This window comes from Podarcis gaigeae (assembly GCF_964106915.1).
Source record: "Podarcis gaigeae genome assembly, chromosome: 4".
Lineage (NCBI taxonomy): Eukaryota > Metazoa > Chordata > Lepidosauria > Squamata > Lacertidae > Podarcis > Podarcis gaigeae.
In genome coordinates this window covers 32531323-32555005 of record NC_139677.1, presented here as the reverse complement: position 1 = coordinate 32555005, position 23683 = coordinate 32531323, and the positions used below count along the sequence as shown (strand labels likewise).

At 43.5% G+C, this 23683-nt stretch overlaps 1 protein-coding gene across 3 annotated transcripts; it reads left to right on the top strand.

The window, feature by feature from the left end:
- Nucleotides 1-1142: 1142 nt before the first annotated feature.
- On the top strand, nt 1143-21616 carry IL18R1 (interleukin 18 receptor 1). 3 transcript variants are annotated; one of them, XM_083735597.1, is made up of 12 exons: nt 1196-1642; nt 1877-1957; nt 2910-2998; nt 5987-6215; nt 9892-10069; nt 10846-10996; nt 12499-12564; nt 13617-13761; nt 15858-15994; nt 17493-17654; nt 17969-18127; nt 20672-21616. In XM_083735597.1, the coding sequence occupies exons 3-12, from the start codon at nt 2941-2943 to the stop codon at nt 21001-21003; spliced, it is 1617 nt and encodes a 538-aa protein (XP_083591723.1). In that variant the 5' UTR covers nt 1196-1642; nt 1877-1957; nt 2910-2940; the 3' UTR covers nt 21004-21616. The 3 variants fall into 3 exon arrangements, with proteins under 3 accessions (XP_083591721.1, XP_083591723.1, XP_083591722.1); XM_083735595.1 differs by lacking the exon at nt 1877-1957 and having other exon boundaries at nt 1143-1642; XM_083735596.1 differs by lacking the exons at nt 1196-1642; nt 1877-1957 and adding an exon at nt 2091-2123.
- Nucleotides 21617-23683: the final 2067 nt, after the last annotated feature.

The following is a 23683-nucleotide window of genomic DNA, read 5'->3' as shown; positions in this document are numbered from 1 at the left end:
GAGGGGGGGAGCAGTGAGAGGAGTGGCGTTGGGTGGCAATGCTTCTATTCTTCTACTGAGTGTATGTGTGGGGTTTTGTGTCAGCGTCACTTGTGTGGGTTCTCTTTACTATTTGCTTTTTGCATTTCTTTGTTGGTGAGAGAGGTTGGGGATGGTTCTACTTCTGAAGGAATTTTCCGTCCCCTCTTTTTCAAATTATTGCACATTGTCCTGGATCTTTCAAAATGTTCGTCTCTAACCCTGGCTTTCTCAACCTGGAGCTTTCTAGAAGTTGTTGGGCTCCAACTCCCACCAGCCCCCTTAGACAGCATTGTGGGGGCAGAGGTCAGTGCCGTGCGGTGACATTTTCGGTAGGGGAACAGTTAGGGCACTAATGCGGGCATGCATGCTCCATTCTAAATAATAGTTCTGACTCCCCTCTGACACTCTGTGCGATCGAACTAGCCGTGCTCTCCTAAATCCGACTGGAGGGGGGCATCGGAGCCAACTCCTAGGGGCTGAGGTCCGCTTGCCTTCCCTCATGGGTGGCGCTGTGGGATAAACCACAGAGCCTAGGACTTGCCAATCAGAAGGTTGGCGGTTCGAATCCCCGCGACAGGGTGAGCTCCCATTGCTCAGTCCCTGCTCCTGCCAACCTAGCAGTTCGAAAGCACGTCAAAGTGCAAGTAGATAAATAGGTACCGCTCCAGTGGGAAGGTAAACGGCGTTTTCGTGCGCTGCTCTGGTTTGCCAGAAGCAGCTTAGTCATTCTGGCCACATGACCAGGAAGCTGTACGCCGGCTCACTCGGCCAGTAAAGCGAGATGAGCACCACAACCCAAGAGTCAGAGGTCCCTTTACCTTTACCTTTAATAAAATATTTGAAGGGGTCACCCCCAAAATTGAAGGATATTGCTGTTCAAATAGTTTGTGTGTGCCACATCATGTGATTGATTATGTGAGGCAGGGTTTACTATCCCCCCCCCCAAATATTTTATTTTATTTTATTAAAGTTGGCTGGGGAGTTAACTTCTTCCAAGAGACTTACAAGCAACTGCTGGCTAGCTTGCAAGAGAACAGCGTCGTCGTGTGGTTTAAAGCAACACCTGCATTAACTAGAAACTGAAGGCAATGCATTGGCTCCCCCCCCCCCACCGCCCCAGCATAGGAGACCAAGGTGCCGCGCGCTTCTCTTTGCATTGCAGCAGCAGCAGTTGAACCTGTCGTCCTGGGAATTTCCTCGCTTCGCAGGGCAACCCGAATCCAGTACTTTCCTTAGCGTGTAACCAGCTGCGGTTGCTGCGCGCACACGCGCGCATCTGGGTCACAGGGCGGGACTTCCAAGCAAGCCTAAACCTCAACACTGCCGCCTCTTTCTTTTTTTTTTTTTAAAAAAAGAAGACCCCCCCCCCCAAAGATTTAGGACCCGATCCTTTCTTTTCCCTCCTACGCCTTGATCACGGAGCCCCCTGCCGACTTGCATCGCCTAGATACGCAAATCAACGGTTTGGAGGAGAATCAACCGTTTCTCCCTTTGCTGCTGGGGTTTTGTTTTTTGTTGCTATGTCTGCCTTCCAAGCTACGCGCTAAGTTTTCGGTAGGAAGGAGCTGGCCGCGTCTCCCTCGTTCACTCCCCATTCCCCAGCCCGCTTGGTTCGCACAAGGTAAGGCGCACGTAGTTCTCGCAGGGACGATTCCCCCCCTCTTGCAATCTCGGTTAGATGGTAGTAGCTGACGTGTTGTGCGCTTTGCAATCAAAATGCTGTGCAATCCTGTACAGTTTTGGATTTTTTTGGGGGGGTGGGGAGGTGGGAATTAAGACCCATTGAAATCTGCGGCCCCAATCCTAAACATGCTTACCCATTGCGCTCAGTAGGACTTTTTTTCTGCTTAAACAGGAAAGATTTGCATTGGTTGCTTCAAGACAACTTGCTAATTTGAGCGTTTCTACTGATTTTGCTTTTGCACAAAGTTTCCAGGTAGGTTCCAAGGCTCCTGATATTTACTGAGTGTTTATTTTCTCTCAATTTTTTTGCGGGGAAATGATATGACGTTGTGTCAACTGGGATAGAGGGCAGTGTGTTGAGATTTCTCTTTTTTCAGGCAAAAACAGCGAGACCGTCTGAAAGCAGCCCAAGTTAGCAGGTAGAGGGGCTAACGGTACTTCTAGACTGTTGCTGTCATGTCCTGGGATCCAGGCACATCTTTGCAAATTATATCTAATTCTGCATGGTTCCTTCTTTTATTCCCCCCCCCCCCCACTTTCCATCAAGGAGCTCGGAGTGCAATTCCCCACCTCCCCATTTCATCCTCAAATCAATCATGTGAGGTAGATTAGGCTCAGAGACAGTGACTGGCCCAAAGTTACCCATTGAGCTTCGCGGCTGAGTGGGGTTTTGAACCCTGGTCTCCCAGGTCCCTAGTCCAACACTCTAACCACTGCACCACACAGCCTGTGTGTGGACATTGATAAGACAGAAGATGGGAGGATGTAACTTCTGTGGCATGGAAAATTATTTAGCTTAAAGTGGGAGAATAATGAGCTGGCATCGTTAAAAACCCTCAGTGTAGATACACTTGATGTTTAGTATTTCAGCTTTAGGACCCAGCTGGCTTCCAGGTCAGTGGGCTTAATCTCTAAAGTCTAGAAGGCATATTTAGAATGTTATAGTAATTCACAGTATTCAGCAAAATCATTAAGCCATGAGCAATACGAAATGAGTCATACCCAAATACCCAAATATGCAAATATTTTCCTTTTTTTATGTAGTAATAACTTTCCCATTTTTTAAAACCCTCCAGTTATAGTTGTTTCTCATATTACTCATATCCTTAGATAAAAACTTCTACTGACAAATCAGACGGCCTGCAAATCCAGACTCTGCTTTTTAAAATCAAAGCCTCTAGTTTTTACTGTTCTTTTTTTTCCAGAAAAGAAGGTGCAACTCAAATTAATTTTGAAATGTATGTTGGAAATCTGTCTGTTCTCCTGCTGATGATTCTTAGCTGTCCCAGCCTAGGTAAGTATAACTGATTTTTTCCTCTCTTTAAACAAGGTTTAGCAAGCCACACACACACACACACACACACACACACACACACACAATCAAGTATAGAAGATAAGTCACTGTTTCTGGATCTTCATATAAAGTTCCCCAGAAACATTTTCAGACGTTAATTAAAAAACCAACTGTAAATGCAAAGTGGTCACTCAGTAATCTCACTGTCCTTCAGTGTGTTGGTTCTATTATTGGTAAATGTCATTTTCACTGAAAGCACATATTTTTATTTCTCAGGAATTACAGTGTGGGGTGTGATACTTAGAGCAGAATCCTTGAAAAAAGTGGATTTAAATAACTTGAAGTCAATGGGTTTCTTTGGGTATGACTAACCTTTGATACTGAGTTGTGTGCGCTTGACCTTCCAACCACCCTGCGTAGTTCGAACTTTATTTTAAAAAAACCTTGTATCCCACCCTTCGTCTGAGGATCTTCTGGACAGCATTCAACAATATATAAACCAATAAATAAATAAATGATGCAGTAAAGTAAAACCAATTTCCGTAAGCTATCTACTTCTACATAAAGATGCCCTATGAAAAAGGCAATGATTAGAACAGTGTTTCCCAAAGTTGGGTCTCCAGCTGTTTTCAGACTACAATTCCCAACATCCCTGACCACTGGTCTTGCTAGCTAGGGATGATGGGAGTTGTAGTCCCAAACCAGCTGGAGACCCAACTTTGGGAGCTACCGATGAGAAGATGCCTAAAGAGTTTTGGCACCCACCCAACCCTCTTGGGGCAGTGGATTCCACAACTGTGAGGTTGTTACCAAGAAGTCCCTCTGGTGTGTTAGAGACCTCCTGGGCCTGGGCCTGCCAGCTGGCTCTCCCAAGCAGGTCTCAAGCCATGGACAGGTTGATGTATGGAGAAATGGGTCCCTCTGGTATTTGGGAGTTTATTAGCAGTAGTATTAGCATTTAGGGAGTTACATGTCAGGGCCAAAACCTTGAACTGGGTTTGGTAGTTAACTGGCAGCTAGCACAGATCTTTGAGGATTGGTACCATGAAGTCTTGAAACATCAGACCCAACGTGAGACTGGTGGCTACATTTTGCGCTAGCTGCAAATTCTGAACCCTCTTCAAGGGCAGCCCCTCGTAGAGTGCATTGCATTGCAGTAGCTAAACCGGAGGCTATCTGAGTGTGGATCACAGTAACCAGGCTACCCCTGTAATTTGTGTACATCAGTAGATCTGCTGTCCATGCCTGCTGTCCCTCTCTTCTTGCATATACAGTGGTGCCTCGCAAGACGAAATTAATCCGTTCCGTGATTCTCTTCGTCTAGCGGTTTTTTCGTCTTGCGAAGCAAGCCCATTGACAGCTTAGCGGATTAGCGCTATTAGCGGTCTAGTGGCTTTTAGCGATCAGCTGAGAAGCGGCTTATCAGCGGAACAGCTGATAAGCGGCTTAGCGCTTAGGGAAAGGGCAGAAAAAAGTGAGAAAAAAATGCGGGAACTCGCAAGATTTTTTCGTCTTGCAAAGCAACCCCATAGAGAAATTCGTTTAGCGAAGCGCCTCCAAAAATGGAAAACCCTTTCGTCTAGCGGGTTTTTCATCTTGCGAGGCGTTCGTCTTGCGGGGCACCACTGTAAATAGCCACGACTATCTTCCCATGCTCCTAAGTTAGAAAACACTCTAAGGCCTCACTCAAGAGCTGTCTCTTTCCCCAGCTGTTCCTTATCTGGCTCATCTCCCAGCTACTATTTATCAGCAGGCCCAGCTGTTCAGGGCCTGATCCTTCATGCAAGAAGGAAGCCCAGGGAGCAGTGGATCGGTCCCTAGTGGTCCTTTATAAGTGATGAACCAGCCTTATCTGGCAAGAGAGACTGCATAGACTTCCAGGGACAAGGTGGAATTTAGGTAAAAGGTAGCCCAGTCAAAGGCGACTCTGGGGTTATGGCACCCATCTCACTTTCAGGCCGAGGGAGCCGGTGTTTGTCCACAGACAGCTTTCCGGGTCGTGTGGGTAGCATGACTAAACCGCTTCTGGCACAACGGAACACCGTGACGTAAACTAGAGCGCATGGAAACGCCATTTACCTTCCCACTGCAGCAGTACCTATTTATCTACTTGCACTGGCATGCTTTCGAACTGCTAGGTTGGCAGGAGATGGGACAGAGCAACAGGCACTCACCCTGTTGTGGGAATTTGAACCGCCGACCTTCTGATTGGCAAGCCCAAGAGGCTCAGTGGTTTAGACCACAGCGCCACTTGCGTCCCTACCTGCAGACTATGAAGCTATTCTTTCAGGGGAAGTGCAAGTGCATCTATAACAGGTCACCTCAGTGGCGTAGCGTGGGGGGTGCAGGGAGGCTGGCCGCACCGGGCGCAACATCTGGGGGTTAGGGTTAGGGTGCGCAAATCCACGGGTAAGGGGGTGCAAATCCACGGGTAAGGGGGCGCAAATACCATGGGTTAGGGGGCACAAATTACTTGCCTTGCCCCGGGTGCTGACAACCCACGCTACGCCACTGGGTCACCTTCTACCTCCTGGATGTGGGTGCTACTGATTCACAGCACCTCTCTCCTGTTTATTGGTCCTCATCTAACCCATTACAACCTGCAAATACTTGTCAAGCACCTACACAGCTTCACCCCTCCCTGCTAACCATATCTTCTGCACACTAGTGCATTTCCCCTCCTTCCTTAGAAGCTTCATGCTGCATTGCACAAACATGCAAGATATTGTGGATCCTCTACAAACAAAAACAGGGGCATGGCCAGAGCTGCATTGCCATTGCCTTCTTGTTTTGTTTGAATAGTGCCAGCATCCTCCGTTTCCCGTCTCAGTAGTCAGGCCAAAGAGGTGGAACGACAGTCTGTGTTTCATGAAGCTAGGTCACATCAGGGCTAGTGTTAGCATAGCTCCAAGAATGAGATGGGCTCTTTTGCCCCCCTGTTTTCTAAGAAAGGCCACATTTATTTGTTTCTTTGTGTACACTTTGAAGGTCAGCTTTGCCCTATACGCTCGATCATTAACATTCCGGAAGGAGAATATTTTTCAATTTGCTGTCCTGGGGTGGAACAAGATAGAGGCTACGCTGTGCACTGGTATAAGGAAAGAGGAGGAGATTGGACATTGATTCAAGGAGACAACAGAACTGAATTGAGCGGGACCTACGTGGAATTTTGGCCAGCTGTGCTGAATGACACTGGAAACTATATGTGTAATTCCAGGTAGGTGGAATACGTACCAAGAGGAGTATATACAGAGATGTCTGGAGGCCTTGGCCTGTTTTGCCAGGTCTTCCTTTCACGTAAAGAAGATGTAAAAAGGTAAAGAGACCCCTGACCATTAGGTCCAGTCGTGGCCGACTCTGGGGTTGCAGCGCTCATCTCGCTTTATTGGCCGAGGGAGCCGGCGTACAGCTTCCGGGTCATGTGGCCAGCATGACTAAGCCGCTTCTGGCGAACCAGAGCAGTGCATGGAAACGCCGTTTACCTTCCCGCTGGAGCGGTACCTATTTATCTACTTGCACTTTGACATGCTTTCAAACTGCTAGGTTGGCAGGAGCAGGGACTGAGCAATGGGAGCTCACCCCATCGCGGGGATTCGAACTGCTGACTTTCTGATCGGCAAGTCCTAGGCTCTGTGGTTTAACCCACAGCGCCACCCGCGTCCCACAAAGACAGCATAGGAAGCTGCCTTTCCTCTAGCTGGGTTTTCTCCCTGCTGTAACTGGAAACACCAGAGTTTGAACCTTCTCAGTGCTTTTTTTTGGGGTGGTACTCTGTACCGGCACCTCCCCCTCCAAAACTTGCAATGACCCTTGTGGTCCCCTTCCATCTCTACGATTCTACTATTCCCTCTCCCACCCTCCCCACCCAGTTCCTAAGAAAAGGCTGGTTATGTAGAAAGGCAGGCATCAATGCTTTTATCCCCTTGCCCTTCCCAGCCCTGCAACAGGGCAAGGCTTTAGGGGTCCCCAGCTGTTGCACCAGCACACTGCCTTCCCACCCTTTAGCCGGAATGGAACAGTTTTTTTTTTTTTAACTGGTGCTGACAGTTCAGCAACATTGCTACTAGCTGTATCTTGGGGTGGTTTCAAAGCAGGAGTGAGACTTGCTACACTGTGAACATCAGTGAAAGGCAACAATGTCAGGAGAGCCCTCACAGTGAGTTCCTTCACTTCCTTCTCAGTTAGTAAAGCACTAGCAGCTTCCCCTCTTCCGAAAGCGGGCCTTTTCCTGTTATGCATTCTGGGTTGGGCAACTCCTTGAAGCAATATGTTTCCTGGATCATCAAGGGGATGACCCCGTTTGACCCTTAAGGTGAGCGTGGCAGAGACATGTGCTGCAAAATACAGGACTGAGAGCGTTGCAGATTGCTTATGTAGCACCTCTTTGGCGATCCACATGTGACAGCAGCTGCATGGTTTCCAATAGAAGAGCTGGCTTCTGGCACTCACAAACCACACGAGGACTTTAGCGGTAAGAAGTTCCTGGAATGGTTGGATCCAGTACCAGAACTAATGCAGCACAGTTAGCTCCAGCAGGGGCCAAAGAGGCCCATGGCTGCTTTCAAACAAAGCTAGATGGGGATTTCTGGTTTAGTGCTACACTCAATGCAAGAAGCGTCCATTTAGATGCCATTCTGCAACTAGTTACACTGGTACCTCGGATTACATACGCTTCAGGTAACAGACTCTGCTAACCCAGAAATAGTGCTTCAGGTTAAGAACTTTGCTTCAGGATGAGAACAGAAATCGTGCTCCGGCGGCCTGGCAGCAGCAGGAGGCCCCATTAGCTAAAGTGGTGCTTCAGGTTAAGAACACTTTCAGGTTAAGAATGGACCTCCGGAACGAATTAAGTACTTAACCCGAGGTACCACTGTATTTTATTTATTCATTTATATACCGCTTAATGCCAAAATCGTCTCCTGTTAGTTCCCAACCTTTTTGCGATGGCAACCCACAAACCCAAATTTACATGGCATGGCGACCCATCAAGTTTATTGTGGCATGGATTTTGGATCTTATTTCTTTATTGCTCTGAATTTTTGTGACTGATGCTCCCTCACCCAAATCCATACTGTGGAAAGTCCAGCTATCTCCCGTTGGTCCTGAATGTGCAGAGCAAATGATATTGATTTTGTACCACATACACACACTGATGATGTTGCTGCCTAGCAACAACACAGAACACTCCCCTGTGTGAATGATAGGGCTTGAAAGCAAATAGATGCTATTGTCTAGGGTTGCTCTCAAGGGCTTGGGTGCCAGTACAGAGAGGCATAAGTTTCCTTTCCAAAATTCTTGGCCAATGAGAGCTGGGATGATGGTACAGCAGTGACCAGAACATACTGAGGTTGAATCGGTCTAGGGAATCAGTCCAGGTCCAAACATAATCCAAATGTAGGGTCAGTAATGAAGGGAGTCCAGGTGAGTTGCAGGAAGACTAAGGTGGAATCTCTACACACTTAAAAAACTGCTCTGAAAATGCTTTTTGTAATAAAGCATTCTTAAAAATACACTGAATTTTCCATAAGGCTCACCATCGCCATCTGGTGTCACATTGCATATTGCACTTAAAACACACTTAAAACATTTTGTTTGCAGCTGTATAGCTGAGTCCTAGGTCTGAGTTTAAGGAGCCAGAGACCTGGGTTGTTTTGAGCAACTGAAGGGCTCAAATGGGAGGCATCTTTGGCTACCCTTGCCTTATAGAAAATGCTTTATTTGGCCGTCTGGAGTCCCACGTAATTTTCTCAGTGGCATCTATCAATTCAGTTTTCAGATGGCTTTTTTAAATCTAAAAATGACCCAGGAGCGAAAGTCAAGTTAGGTAACTGTTATCCAAAGATCTTGGGTTGGGCTGCTGCTTGTTTTCTTCCTGCCCCCTTTACTGACCCCTTGGATCTTGTGGCTGTAGCAAATTAGGTCACAGAGACCTCACTCGAGTATGTGATCCTGTGTCTTGAGTGTTCCAGTGAGTGTTCCAGTTTGCAAACGTTCTTTGGAACCTGAATGTCCAACGTGGTTTACACGGCTTCCGATTGGCTGCAGGAGCTTCCGGAAGCCAATTGGAAGTTGTGCCTTGGTTTCCGAACATTTTGAACGGATTTCTGGAACGGATACCGTTTGACTTCCGAGGTACCACTGTATTGTAATGATGAGCTATCACAATCATTGCATTTTTATACCACCCTTCATCTGAAATTGCAGGACTGTTAACAACCTAATAACTCAAAATTATCATTACTACTACTATTCTTATTATTATTGTAAAATAACAAATTTCCCACCCACCCCAACACCTAATTTATGAATTATTTTGTTTGTTTTGGTTCATTGCTTTTGGTTTCCTACTTTCCATGGCCTAAATGCCTGATTTATTCAGGAACTCTGCCCAAAAAACCATATCACTACATATGCAAATATGGTTTTGTCCTTGTGAGAGAAAATGCGAAAATGGCTTTTAATGTGTCATGGGTTCTAGGGCTGGCTCACCCACCCCATGAGGCATGATGGAACGACCTAGGGAGCAGGATCTGCAGGAGCAGTTTACCCTGCCTTCAAGGAATACATTTCTCACTTGCGCTGCCTGTGGTGTGCTCCTTGGAGCCCGGATCTGCCGCCTCCTTGGTGACCTCCCCAACTGCCACCTCTACAGCAGGTTCTTGGCAAATAGGAGGTGCTGCTGGTCTCCTCACACCCTTGTTCCTGATGTAGATCTTCACTCACCCCTTTTCCACTAGCCGGGGAGGGCCGCCATTTTGTGGTTTGCCTCAGGTGTCAAAATATGCCTTGGGCTGGCCTTGATGGGTTCACTCATAGAAGGAAAGCGGGATATAAATGCAAGAAAATATAGAAAGCCACCTTAACACACACACACGCTTCTTCCTTCCTCTCAGCAATGGAAAACACAATCCAAAGAAATGGTCTTTGATCGTCCTCCAAAGAAGTAGAACAAGTTGCTTCAATGCCAACCACGTGTCATCTGCTATACATGGAATTCTTGGAAGAACCTATCAACTGAAATGCAATGATACATACCACAAGGCAAATGTTGCCAAGATAACATGGTACAAGGTATTTATTAACACAGCTTTCTCTGGAAATTGAGTTCCTTTACCTTTTAAAAAATTAAATAGTAACTCATTTTTGTCGGGGGCGGGGCTGGAGGGCTGGAACGGATATGCGCCCCAAAATCCACCTATATCTGTAATCAATAAAGTTGTGGCCATTTCTTATCCAGTTTATTAATCACATCTTACATTTAGTCACTGCCTGGGAATTGGGGTGGGGTGGGGGTAGGGGTGGCACTGTTACTGGATCTGCAACAAACAAACAAACAAACAAACAAACAAACAAACTTTGTGGTGAGTTTCCCCTTCCTTTTCCAGAAAAAAGCACTGCACACAACTAACTATAAGGTTGTGAGGAAATATTTATCATGACAAGCAGTTTAGACTCAGGGGTCAGCAAACTTTTTCTGCAGGGGGCCGGTCCACTGTCCCTCAGACCTTGTGGGGGGCCGGAGTATATTTGGGGGTGGGGAATGAACAAATTCATATGCCCCACAAATAACCCAGAGATGCATTTTAAATAAAAGGAGACATTCTACTCACGTAAAAACATGCTGATTCCTGGACCGTCTGCGGGCTGGATAGAGAAGGCGATTTGGCCAGATTTGGCCCCCGGGCCTTAGGTTGCCTACCCATGGTTTCTTTAGAGCAAGATAATGAAGGCAGAATGGAAGGGGAGGGAATGGCTCACCACATTGTTTGCGTACTTGTTCATGTACTGTATTTTGAAGTTTTATGCTGCTTCTAAGACACCTTTTGGAACATCTCCACTTTAAACAGGACTGCAGGAAGCTCCCTCAAACAAAGGAGGAGTGGTCTATCGATGAGCTAACAACGGGAGATTCTGGAAACTTCACATGCGTGAAGACATTTGTTCATGCAGGAAAGAGATACAATGCTACCAAAACAATAGGACTAACAGTGGAAGAAGGTGAGAGGCGGAGCGAAAAATAGGACGGTAGTTTGCTTTGCATTAAACCCGTTAAATCTCAACTTACCCAGGAGCTCCTATACATATTAGCAGGTGTCAATTTTATGCCCATTTGTGGCACGTGGCTGTGCTCTGAATCTTTTAAGTGCTTAGCAATGCTGCTGTTTACTCAGTATTTGATTTTTAGGGTCTCCCATGTGTGAAAACAGCAAGGGAGCTGGGGCTTGCGGTTATAGTGGAGGCCATTTTGTGTGGATAATACATGGCAGGGGCCTACAGTCTGCCTAACTTTTGGTTTCTGGAGACCCTCTGCCTCCTCTCTGTAGGCTCAGCTGCCATCAACACTCTGTAGCAACACACGGCTAATAAAGAATGAGCAATAATCAATCATAATGTAGTGTTTCACAATAGCAAATAGTACGTACGTGGTGTTTCAAAGTACATTAAATCAAAATAGTAAGCGTAACCACTCACTATAACAGAACATCACGATTAAGGTCAAATGCCTTTAAACAAGTGCATAGCAATTAAGGCCACATAGGTGCACAAAAAAATAGTGGAAGACAGAAGTGCCTGGCATGCTCTGGTCCATGGGGTCACGAAGAGTCGGACACGACTAAACGACTAAAAAACAACAACAACAGGTACATCAAATAACAAAGGATCAGCAGCCTTTACACGTACCAGTGTCTGCTGATCCTTTGTTATTTGATGTACCTGTAGGTAGACATTTTAATCGCTGATGAAGATTCATCTTCAAAACAGTGCGTATATCCGGAAAAACTGTTCTTCTGTTTTCTGCTGGAGCACCTGTCAACGCTTTTTTACAGGACATTGATTGACTGTTTAAAGGCATCTGACCTTAATCACGATGTTCTGTTATATTGACTGGTTATGCTTACTGTTTTGATTTAACATACAGTGGTACCTCGGGTTGAGAACTTAATTCGTTCCAGAGGTCTGTTCTTAACCTGAAACCGTTCTTAACCTGAGGTACCACTTTAGCTAATGGGGCCTCTCGCTGCCACCGGTGCGCGATTTCTGTTCTCATCCTGAGGTAAAGTTCCTAACCCGAGGTACTATACCCGAGGTTAGCTGAGTCTGTAACCCAAAGTGTTTGAAACCCGAGGTACTACTGTACTTTGAAACATCACGTATGTACTATTTGTTATTGTGAAACACTACATTATTATTGATTATTGCTCATTCTTTATTAGCTGCGTGTTGCTTCTGGTTGGTCTAGTTTTGTCTGTTCTGCAACACAGGGGATTTGCTTTGTTGCATCAACACTCTGTAAGCTGACAGGTTCCTATCAGGCACTTTTTGTCAACCCTGGATTTATGTGAATAATGATGATGATGATGATAATAATATTACTTTCAAATCATATAACAACAATTATAGCAACAATATTATTTCACACAATTTCAAATATGTCAACATTAGACTGAACTGCTAGGGGAAAGGGTGGCTTAAGTAATGTGCTGTTTTGCATCCCCAAGGTCTTGAGGAAATCACAAAGCCTGGGCTAATTGGATCCGAAAGTTATACCATCCTAACGGAAATAGGTACCTCTTCCTTTCTCTAAAATGAGAGAATGTTTTCTAAGGCTTGTTGTGTAAGTGTGTGTGGTTGTGTGGGCCGGTTGTGTGGTGTGCAAGTGAAGACAGCAGGCATTGCCACATTTGTCCCAAAATGTGTAGATGGTTAAGACATTACATCCTGAGATACACTGTGGCGACAGAGTAGATGTATTTCATGAACCTTGTGGCCTGCCTATTGCATATTATGCATGCATGCATTTATTACAGGTAGAATTTTTTTACAAAATAAATTGAAAGTGACTTATGTTGATTTGAAACACAAAACTGCCATAACATAAACAAACCATTATTATTTATTTACAATTCATTCATCACTTTGGTTGGCCCTGTAGAGTGCAAGTTTTCATAGCTGTTATCTGCACAAGAAGCTTATGGGAGACTTTTAACTGCATATTTAACCGAACAATGCATATCACTTCCATCTCTGTGGTAGATGGCAACCCACGGCAGTTTCCTCATGAGGCAATATCCTTCTGAAATCTTGAAAAAAAACTTTAGCAAACACCCTTAAAACCTTAATATAGGACTACAAAATAATGGGAGTTGGAAGCAAAGCAACTGTTCCCAGGCCTTTGGGAAAGGGTGAGGATTTTAATGGAGCCGTTCAGCTGGTATTGTTTATTGCTTGTTTTGATGCAGCTGGAGGACTCTTTACTTTTAAGGTGTGGGTTGTTAGTTATATTCAGAGTAGACCCATTGAATTCAGTGGACATGACAAACTTAAGTCCACTAATTTCAATGGGTCTGCTGTGAGCACAATGTGGTTGAACTTAAACCACTGTCATCGAGGAAACGCTGCTCTGAGTATGACTTAGCTAGATACCACCCTGTGGGGTTTTAGTTGTATAGTTTTGGGAATGTTTGTATTCCTGCCCTGGGCCTACATAGTGGAAGGTGGGCCAGAAATTTCACAAATAAATAAAAACAAATTAGGCAATCATTTCCGCTTTAATAACAATTGGGTGTATTTATTAAAGGCCCCCTAAATTATTAATTTTGAAACATGTTCTGCTTAGGTAAAAAGGAAATCCTCAACTGCACAGCTTTTTTAGGTTACTCTAACAATGTAGTTGGAGACTTTCTGCTTTATTGGTCACACCAAGATGACATGATAGGTCGCTGTGAGGACAACGACTTGCCATGTGAAATGGAATACCATTAGTAAGTAATGTTGGTAGAAAAATACTGTGTATCAATGTTTATATAGTGCAATCCTTGGCATTTTGGCATGTTGTGATTTCTTGTGCTCTCTGCCTTGCATTCTTACCTAACCAGCTAAAATAAAATATAACCATAGGGCTTCTTTGTATGACAGACACAAACTGGTGTTTAATAGCCAGCCGTGTCCATGGCAGGATCTAGAATCAGTTTAGATTGAAAGCAGGACGTTTACATGGATTGTTCCAGATTGACGAAAAACTACATTTTTTGTGCTACAAATGGGTTAGTGTGTAGCTAGCCTGAGCCTATGGGATGCAGGTGGCGCTGTGGGTTAAACCACAGAGCCTAGGACTTGCCGATCAGAAGGTCGGCAGTTCGAATTCCCACAACGCGGTGAGCTCCCGTTGCTCCGTCCCTGCTCCTGCCAACCTAGCAGTTCAAAAGCACATCAAAGTGCAAGTAGATAAATAGGTACTGCTCTGGCAGGAAGGTAAACAGCGTTTCCATGCGCTGCTCTGGTTCGCCAGAAGCGGCTTACTCATGCTGGCCACATGACCCAGAAGCTGTACACCAGCTCCCTCGGCCAGCAAAGTGAGATGAACGCCACAACCCCTTTACCTTTAGCCTGAGCCTGGATTCAACCAAGTGTCTAGAGGATTGGGAAGGTGCATAACACAACAAAATTATCGCTTTCAATTTTGCGCTCTTCTCTGCAACTATCTGCCTATTTATGTTTATTGCATTCCTCTCACTGTCTCTTCCACCTTTCTTTAATGTTCATATTGTCTGCATTATCTGTGAACTGGTTTGGCATGTTATAGATTCCCCTCTGTCTTTGGATTGGATAAGGTACACTTCTTCTTTTTCCTTTTTCTTCTTATTCTTCTTTCAATAAATTTGTACAATGCTTGATTATGAAAACAAACAAAAAAACCTCAAAGTGGTTTACAAAAAGATTAAAAAAAAATGAACAGCATCAATACTGAAAAGGATTTTTAAAAAATCAATATTATAGCATTGTGGCAGCGGTATCTCATGTTTCCCATCCAATGTTATTGAACTACAACTCCATCAGCCCTGGGCCAGCATGGCCAGTGATAAGGAATGATGGGAGTTGTAGTCAAACCACAACTTGAGGATGCCGTATTGGCTATCCCTGAATGGTGTTACTTCACTAGACCTCTCTCACTTCAGCTTGGCATTTTCCAGCTTGTGATGTTAACCATTGTGGGTTTTAAGTGTTTTTGTTTTACTTTGGACTTTGTATGTAATATTCTGTATTTCCATTTTGCCTGGAAATGGCAATACGACGGCATACACGCCGTACATTTAAAGCACATATAAATCAAATGTTCACCCTGCAAAGAATCCTGGAAACTGTACTTTACTCCCTTACAGCGCTGCAATTCCCAGAACCATTAACAATTCTCAGGATTCTCGCTTTAAATGTATAGTTTGTAAGCAGTCCAAAACAGGTGGTATATAGGTTGGTTTTTTTAAAAAAAGTCCATAAATACATGCTCAGGCTAAATAAAAGATCATAAAAAGGGTTTATAAAGCAGTGCCTTGCAAAGATTGTGTGAACTATGATAGGATCATCCCTCTGCATGACAGAACTTCACCCATAAATAGTGACTGAAGGAATCATAGAAAAGCCACACTAAATATCTAGGGTTGTAGCCAACATTAATCATATTGAGAGTGGGCCCTTTGAAATTAATGGACCCAAGTTAATCAGGTCCATTTGTTTCAACCTGTCTACTCTGATCATTACTAATATTGGGCACAGCCTCTAGTTTGGAAGTACCCAATGAAGCTGCAATGAGAAGATTTATTTAGTTGGAGAGGGTGGCTTATTTCTCATATAATTACTGTAGCACACTGCATTCCTTGTGTTCTTCAGTCACAAAGGGCACTTCTTCTGTTATGGATTCTTGATCTGAGATTCCTGCATTCCAGGGGGTTGGACTACAATTCTATGATTCTAAGACTTTCTTCAGTGATCTGCCGTTGAAGATTTGTATCCTGAAATTAGATTACAAGAATCAAGCTGACCGATGAAAGATGTCTCGCATTCTTTTCTTTTCTTCTAACAGTCAAGAAGAAGGGAAAAACTATTCTTTGAAGCAGTTGTGGATCAAGAGCGTTAAAGAGGCGGACATCAATTTTTCATACACCTGCAATTTTGTGGCAGCTGGTTACACTGGAAGGCAAATAGTTACACTGCAGAAAGGTACTGTATGGTTTTAATCTAATGCCTGGCACCCACAAAGAATATTAACTGGGGCCCATCTGTGGACCAGATACAATGGAAGTGCAAAGCACTTATGCAAGAAAAACCAGAGCTTTTGTGTGGAAGCCTAAGAAGTAGTCCTCTGGGGGCTTCAAATTGTTGATAGTACAACAATTTGTGCAGCACTGCAGTACTTAGTATTTCTGTTTCAATTGAGTGCTCCCTTCTTTTAGAATTAGTTTTACCTTATTTGAAAGGAAGTGGGAAATAGCAACGGCAAGGGTAGCTCAGTCAGTAGAGCATGAGACCCTTAATATCAGGGTCGTGGGTTCAAGCACCATGCTGGGCCAAAAATCACTGCCTTGCAGTGGGTTGGACTGGATGACCTTTGTGGTCCCTTCCAGCTGTTCAATTCTATGATTCTATGTTTCTGCCCGCGGCTTTCTCTCTTAGCTGACAAAATTGGTGATAGTTCCCTGATTGGATCTAGCATCCTGGTGTTGGTGTGATCCAGGAAAAAGACTAGTGCCGGATCTCTCAGCACAGGTCAATGTTTGTAGTGGTAAATACATACAGGGCTGCTACTTTTTCTTGCCGATCTTGGTCTGAGATTGTAATAGACATGCTTTCCCCCCAGCTGGACGTTTTGACTCCTGCAGTCTTGCTGTGGAGACAGCTTGTCAGGAAGATTTGGTGGGGAGGGAGTAAAGTGTTAAGCACCCACCACTCTCTTCCAAATGCTCCTCCTCACAATCCCATTATCTCAACAAACATGGGGGTTATTTTTTTTTTGGGGGGGGGCGCTTTGGTCACCTCTTGGATGTTGACTGTAAATGAATAAGAACAAATGGATTTCATGGGGCTCAGTTTGTTAGAACTTGAGAGCAGACGAAGCATGAGCTCACGAATTGAGGATAGATAATCATCATCAAATAATAATAATAATAATAATAATAATAATAATAATAATAATATACTATTTATACCCTGCCCATCTGGCTGGGTTTCCCCAGCTACTCCGATCGGCTCCCAACAGAACATTAAAAACACAAAAAACTTCCCTAAACAGGGCTTAGATCATAGGATCCTTCTTACACCTTGGGGCAGAAGCAAGAGGCACGACAACATGCGTTATCCCTTTTTCTGCCTAAAAACATACTGGCCAAACACTTAATAGCAGAGTGTTCTGGCATCATTATAGACCAACATGCGTTATCCCTTTTTCTGCCTAAAAACATACTGGCCAAACACTTAATAGCAGAGTGTTCCGACATGGTTATAGACCAGGGGCCCCCAATGTGGTTCCCTGCAGATTTTGTTGAACTCCAGTTCCCATCAGCCTCAGCCAGGGGGATTATGGGAACTGTAGTGAAGCAACACTGTGGCGGGAGGGGTATGTTGGCTACCCTTGAGATAGACTTATTGCAGTTTTTCTTGAGAAGAGTACCTATTTGGAGGGCTCTGTCTCAATCATGTGTTGCCTCCTTTTGTTTTCCAGAAACGAATCGAGACTTACCCTTGCGGGTCTTTACCCCTGGAATTATCGCAGTGGTCTTGCTTTCCCTTGTGTCTGTTCTTGTGGTCGTTCTGTCTGTGATATTCAAAGTTGACCTTGTTTTATTGTACAGAGATGTCACAGGGAAGGATGAAACGATTGGAGGTAAAACATAGTAAGGTTTGGTTTAGGGTGGGGTGGGTGGTGAGCTGTTTTGCCTGAGCAAAAATGAATTTTGTAGGTCTTGGTTGGGGAGGCAGACAGGGTTGTATTTGCTTTTTAAGCTTTTCTGTTGTAGCATTCCCCGGTAGCGACGGGAATGACCTTTCAGTTTATTAGGCTGCATGGAATGAAGGATAAGTTGCTACCTTCAAGAAATGCAGGAGGTGCACAATTAGTTCCAGTAATTGCACAAGGAATGTCTTTTTAAAAATAGAAAGAACACATAAATACTTCACGGGTGAATTAATTTTTTCCAGATGGAAAAATATATGATGCATTTGTGTCTTACCTGAAAGACTGTGTACCCATATGTGATGAAGAGAGAAAATTTGCACTGAACATATTGCCCACAATATTAGAAAAACATTTTGGATACAAACTGTGTATCTTTGAACGGGATATCTCTCCTGGAGGAGGTAGGTGGATGTGTTGTAACTGTCTTACTGAGTAGTTTTTGACAATATGCAAAAATTGTCAATAATAATAATAATAATAATAATAATAATAATAATAATAATATATTTACATGCCACCGAACTAACTGCGTTGCTCCAGCCACTCTGGGCAGCTTCCAACAAATTAAAACATCAAACACAGCAAACAACAAACCTTAAAAACTTCCTGATACAGGACTGCCTTCAGATGTCTCCTAAGTCAGATAATTGTTTATTTCCTTGACATCTAATGGGAGGGTGTTCCACAGAGCGGGTGCCACTGGTTCCCTGTAATTTCGCTTCTCACAATGAGGGAACCATCAGAAGGCCCATGGAGCTGGATCTCAGTATCCAGGCTGAACGATGAGGATGGAGATGCTCCTTCAGGTATACAGGGCAAAAGCCATTTAGGGCTTTAAAGGACAGCACCAATAACCACTTTTCATGGGTGTTAACCCTGATTCTTTTTTGAAAAACTAAAATGCATACTAAAATGAGGGGTGTTTTGTAGCAGAATTTAGCCATGCAAGGTGTACTTGAGCAGTTATGTTAGAAGAAATCTGTTAATCTATTTATAAGTCAAATCTAGTTGCTCATAATTTTCAGATTTGTAATGAATAATAATAATAATAATAATAATAATAATAATAATAATAATTTATTATTTATACCCCGCCCATCTGGCTGAGTTTCCCCAGCCACTCTGGGCGGCTCCCAATCAGTGTTAAAAACAGTACAGCATTACATATTAAAAACTTCCCTGAAGTTTTTGAACTCTGACTTGGATCCAACTGACTTCAGTATTTTCACAATTCAAGGTCAAGTTAATTTATATTTTTTCTACCTTATGGGCTGCATGACTAAGCAGCCAAACTCATCTTTGTGCATGCTGAGTTGTTTGGAAATGAACAGCTTGCATCTACAAAGGAATGAAAACAAAACCATTTGCACTGCATGGGTGAGGGATGACTTAATATTGTCCCCTTTACTCATGTTTTGCCAAGGGAACCAATCATTTTAGAAGTCTGGACCTGAACTATTTCTTGCTGGAAGAAATAGCCTTACCAGCTTGTATGTTTTCAACTATCTGCTATTGGTTTTTGATTCACATTACTTCCCCCATCGTCCTTGAGGTCCAGAGAGAACGTTGGACATATGAAACCACCATATACAGAGCTGGACCACCCAGCATTATCAATTTTGACAGACAGGAGTCCCCTGCAACATTAGATCTGACAGATATATTAAAATTCTGGAGCAGAGAAATGCCTTTTCTTTCTGCTGCATTATTCTAAGGCGCTTTTCAGATTGAGGAAAAATGGACGCTTAGCCCTTTTACCGGGTGGCTGGCCTTGGCCACCTGGGCAGCCGGCTCAAGCTCCCGCCCGCTGCTTCAATTCATACTGGCCAATGGGTCGCCTCCTCTTGGAGGTGGGAGAGTGCCTTGCTAGCTGAAATGTTTGTTATCGGGGGGGGGGGGGGGATGTAATATCTTGTCCTTCTGTAACGGAAGGGGGAGGGAAACCTACCAGAGAAGGGGTGAGTCCTTGGCCTTGTTACCATTAAGGGTGACACAGATGTTTATTTTGCTGGAGAGCAGTGCTGGTGGTTTATTGCTCTGTGCCAAACAAGAATCTGTGACCATAGTAGGTGACGGTTTTATCGTTTGGTTAACAAGTGGTGTTGATTTAAGGGAAGAATCAGTTGCTTCTGATAGTATTGCAGACCAGGTATCAGGTTCTGCCGTTTACATGCCCACATGCCTTCCTGCCTTCGTAGAAGTCATTTCCTCACAGTTTCTCAGAGACCTCAGAACATCACATTAGAGTTGTGCAGAGTTCATCAAGGGCAAAAGAAAACGGATGGTGTCCTTTAAAGTATTTGCAACCTGCCTTTTTCTTCTTTGACCCCAGGACTCTGTCCTGATGCTGAAAATAGACTTCTTAGTTGAAAATGGACTTCTGACTTTAAATTCTTAATTCTAAGTGTGGGATGGGGGGGGAGGAGGCTGAAATTGCTTGGTTGTGAGTGAAAGACATTCTGCACATGCTCAGAATCGCTCACTATTGCCGTTTACTGGAAATTTTGCTAAATAAATCTTTGTCATGAACTCGCTGACTAATTGTGGGCTAGTCACTTATTATTGTGCCTCAGTGTTCTCCAGCTGTAAAATGTGATACGACCCATAGTTATATAGTTATATTTTTACACACACACACACACAATATATACATAATCTGTATTCTAAAATTAAAAATAATTCACTTCAAGCTTTTCCATGCTGCTTTGTGGCAGAAGAGACAGCATTAGCACATTTCCACAGGATAGGATAATACTTTATTCGGCTATAAGCCCACAAGGTAAAACAAATCAATAGATAAAATAGCATTTTACAATCTAAAATATCAACTAAAATATTTCAAATATTTTCCACAGGCCTCTCATGTTTGTAATTCATGTAATGTATTAATAGACCAATGCTATTTCAGATGTTTCCATTATAACTGCTCCCTCTTCTGCCTGCAGCTGCTGTCGATGATGTCCAGTCATATATTGACAGGAGTAGAAGATTAATCATCATACTGAGTAAGAACTACATCTCCGACAAAGTCATGTTTGAACTTGAAACCGGGCTTTACAAGGCCTTGGTTGAAAAGAACATTAAAGTGATACTAATCGAATATATGCCTATACGTGACTTTGATTTCTTGCCCAAGTCTTTGAAACTTCTTTCACCAAGCCACGTGGTGAAATGGAAAGAAGAGAAGTCACTCGCTTTGAATTCCAGGTTTTGGAAGAAGCTCCGCTATGCGATGCCTGCTAAGCCCTCCTCAATGAAGGAACCAACTATTTTGTGAGATGTACATTCCGGGACAGAGCATGACCAATTCAGCCACCCCTGATGGGCTTCACTCAGGTTTCATCTTAGTAAGGCTACTAGCTTTATATCAGAGTCCCTTTAGAACAAGATGTTGCTACAGGCTGCTGACTGTTTGCAATTAGAGTGGCTATATTTGGGAAGTTTTGTGTCTCATATCCCCAAAACAAAATGCGTCAGAAAATATACCGTGTGATCTTTAAGTAGATGCAGCACTCTCTGGAAGCCAACTCAACTTAGGACTCAATAGAGAATATTTTGTCACAGATGTCATTCATAGGTTTGCTGCCTTCAGTGTTGCAGACTCTGTCCTGTGGTACTCCTTGCCAAGAGAGGATCGGCAGGAAACGCTCCTGCCTTCTTTTATACTTCTCCTAAAATTGTAATATTCAAACAAGCCTTTGCAATGTGAAATTATTTTTACCAACCTGTATTTATTGATTTTTTCCCAATGGTGTTTATAATGATTTTTTTAAAAAAATCTTATAGTAATTTTATGCACTGTATATTGCCTTGCTGTATTTTTTAATGAAACTTCAGTCTATAGATATTTCCAAAAAATAAATGTCTGCATCTGTGTGCACACACTCCAACTGTGGTGCTATTTTTACTTTCAAAAGACACGCTGGGTGGGAACAAGATATTTGTAGAAATATAATATATGTTGCCTTGGTTTGTTATCTCACTTTTAAAACTACATGTTGCTGAATCTGATAAGGAGCTACAATAAACCACAGTGGATTAGCTGTCTGTCTTCAGATTTATTGAATATTTTAAAGGTAAAGGTAAAGGACCCCTGACCATTAGGTCCAGTCATGACCGACTCTGGGGTTGCTGCGCTCATCTCGCTTTATTGGCTGAGGGAGCAGGCGTACAGTTTCTGGGTCATGTGGCCAGCATGACTAAGCCACTTCTGGCAAACCAGAGCAGTGCACGGAAACGGCATTTACCTTCCTGCCAGATTCGAACCACCGACCTTCTTATTGGCAAGTCCTAGGCTCTGTGGTTTAACCCACAGCGCCACCCACGTTCCACAAATAGTATTATACTTGGTTGCAATAATACCTTGGTGCTGTATCAAGTATGCAGAGAATGACTAAATTTTCTACAGTTATCAAGTACTGTACCAACTCTCCTGTCTGATTTTCAAGTAGGAAGGTGGCTGCTGATAGGGTTTACTCGCTAGGAGGTATTCCATATTGCCACTTCAAGCTGCAAGCCTTTTTCACTTGCCCATTTTTCGCTCTCTGTACATATACGTACTACAGCACTCCAAAGCCCCATTGGTAGGGTCGCCATATTTTGAAGTGCGAAAAAAGAGGACACATTTTCTGACTTCTACTTTTAACTATGGGTTGCTATGACATCTCTAATGTTACATACCTGAGAGAAAGAGGACCTGTCCTGGAAAAAGAGGACACATGGCAACCCTGCCATCGGAGAAAAGAAATTGAAGGCTGGTGCAGGGAACAGGAGTCTGAATAGCTGGGGCAAGGTTCAAGGATGGGATTATAATCCATTGTCTGGGATGAAACAAGTCAATTAGTTTCCCTACTCTCTATAGCAAGCAGTTTAACTTTCCTCTTGATGAGAGATTGTTGTATTCACATTGCACCCATTTCCAGCTTCAACAGCAGTCTGCAGGGGGCAAGCACACAACATTTTACCTGATCACAATCATATAAATGCTGGGCTTTGTGGTTTTATGCTTGGTGCAGGAAGTAGCCTTCTGACACATTAACCACAGCCTCCATAGGGTGAGGAATGCTTATCGTGACTACATGTCATCTGGTAGTTTAAACTGTTGAGTCGCTTCAACTGGACAGAAGTTCATTCTTTTCATATTCACTAGATACTACAATGACAGATAAACCATGGATGTAAACAATCTGTATATTCCGGTGCCAGACTGGCACCAACCATATACCACATTTGGGTGAGTTGGTGGGGGTTATTGGGTTGTTTTTATTTTGATTATGTGTTTTCTGGTTTTATCTTGTGATTTTTATCTTGGGAACTGCCCTGAGACCTGCAGGTATAGGGCGGTAAACAAATCTAATAAATAGTAATAAAATAATGCAAAATAATATTGAAGGGGCTAAAATGCTTTTGTTTGTAGTGCATTTTTTTATATTCTGGAAGTGGCAGCTGCCTGTAGGTGTTGTTTATAATGGATGAGCTAATCCAGGCTTCCTCAGCCTCGGCCCTCCCGATGTTTTTGGCCTACAACTCCCACGATCCCTAGCCAGCAGGACCAGTAGTCAGGGAAGATGGGAATTGTAATCTCAAAACATCTGGAGGGCCTAGTTTGAGGAAGCCTGAGCTAATCTGTCATTTTGGATTCTGTTTCCCTTTCTTCCCCATCCCTAAATTCTCCACATTTCCACAGCCATTTGCATTTTTTAATAAAAAGAAATCCTTGTGAAAATTCATCAGCATGTTCATCCACATTTCTGCTATTAAACATGTTTGTAAGCAATTTTGCCTACTATGTAATATTCTTGCAAAGTGGTTTCCCCTAAAATAATGGATTTTTGTGAGCTATTTTCACCAATATGTAGCATTTTTACTCCAGTATATAGATTTTTGTAGACATTGCTTGGCTGAAGGAACTGCATTTCAAGATTTGGACAAGTGTGAATTTTAGTTTGCCTTTGAAT

Coding starts and splice junctions, on each gene's coding strand:
- IL18R1 (XM_083735595.1), top strand. CDS start 2,941: ATGTATGTTGGAAATCTGTCTGTTCTCCTGCTGATGATTCTTAGCTGT. Junction 2,999..5,986: donor TCTTAGCTGTCCCAGCCTAG/GTAAGTATAACT, acceptor TACACTTTGAAG/GTCAGCTTTGCCCTATACGC. Junction 10,070..10,845: donor CCAAGATAACATGGTACAAG/GTATTTATTAAC, acceptor CACTTTAAACAG/GACTGCAGGAAGCTCCCTCA.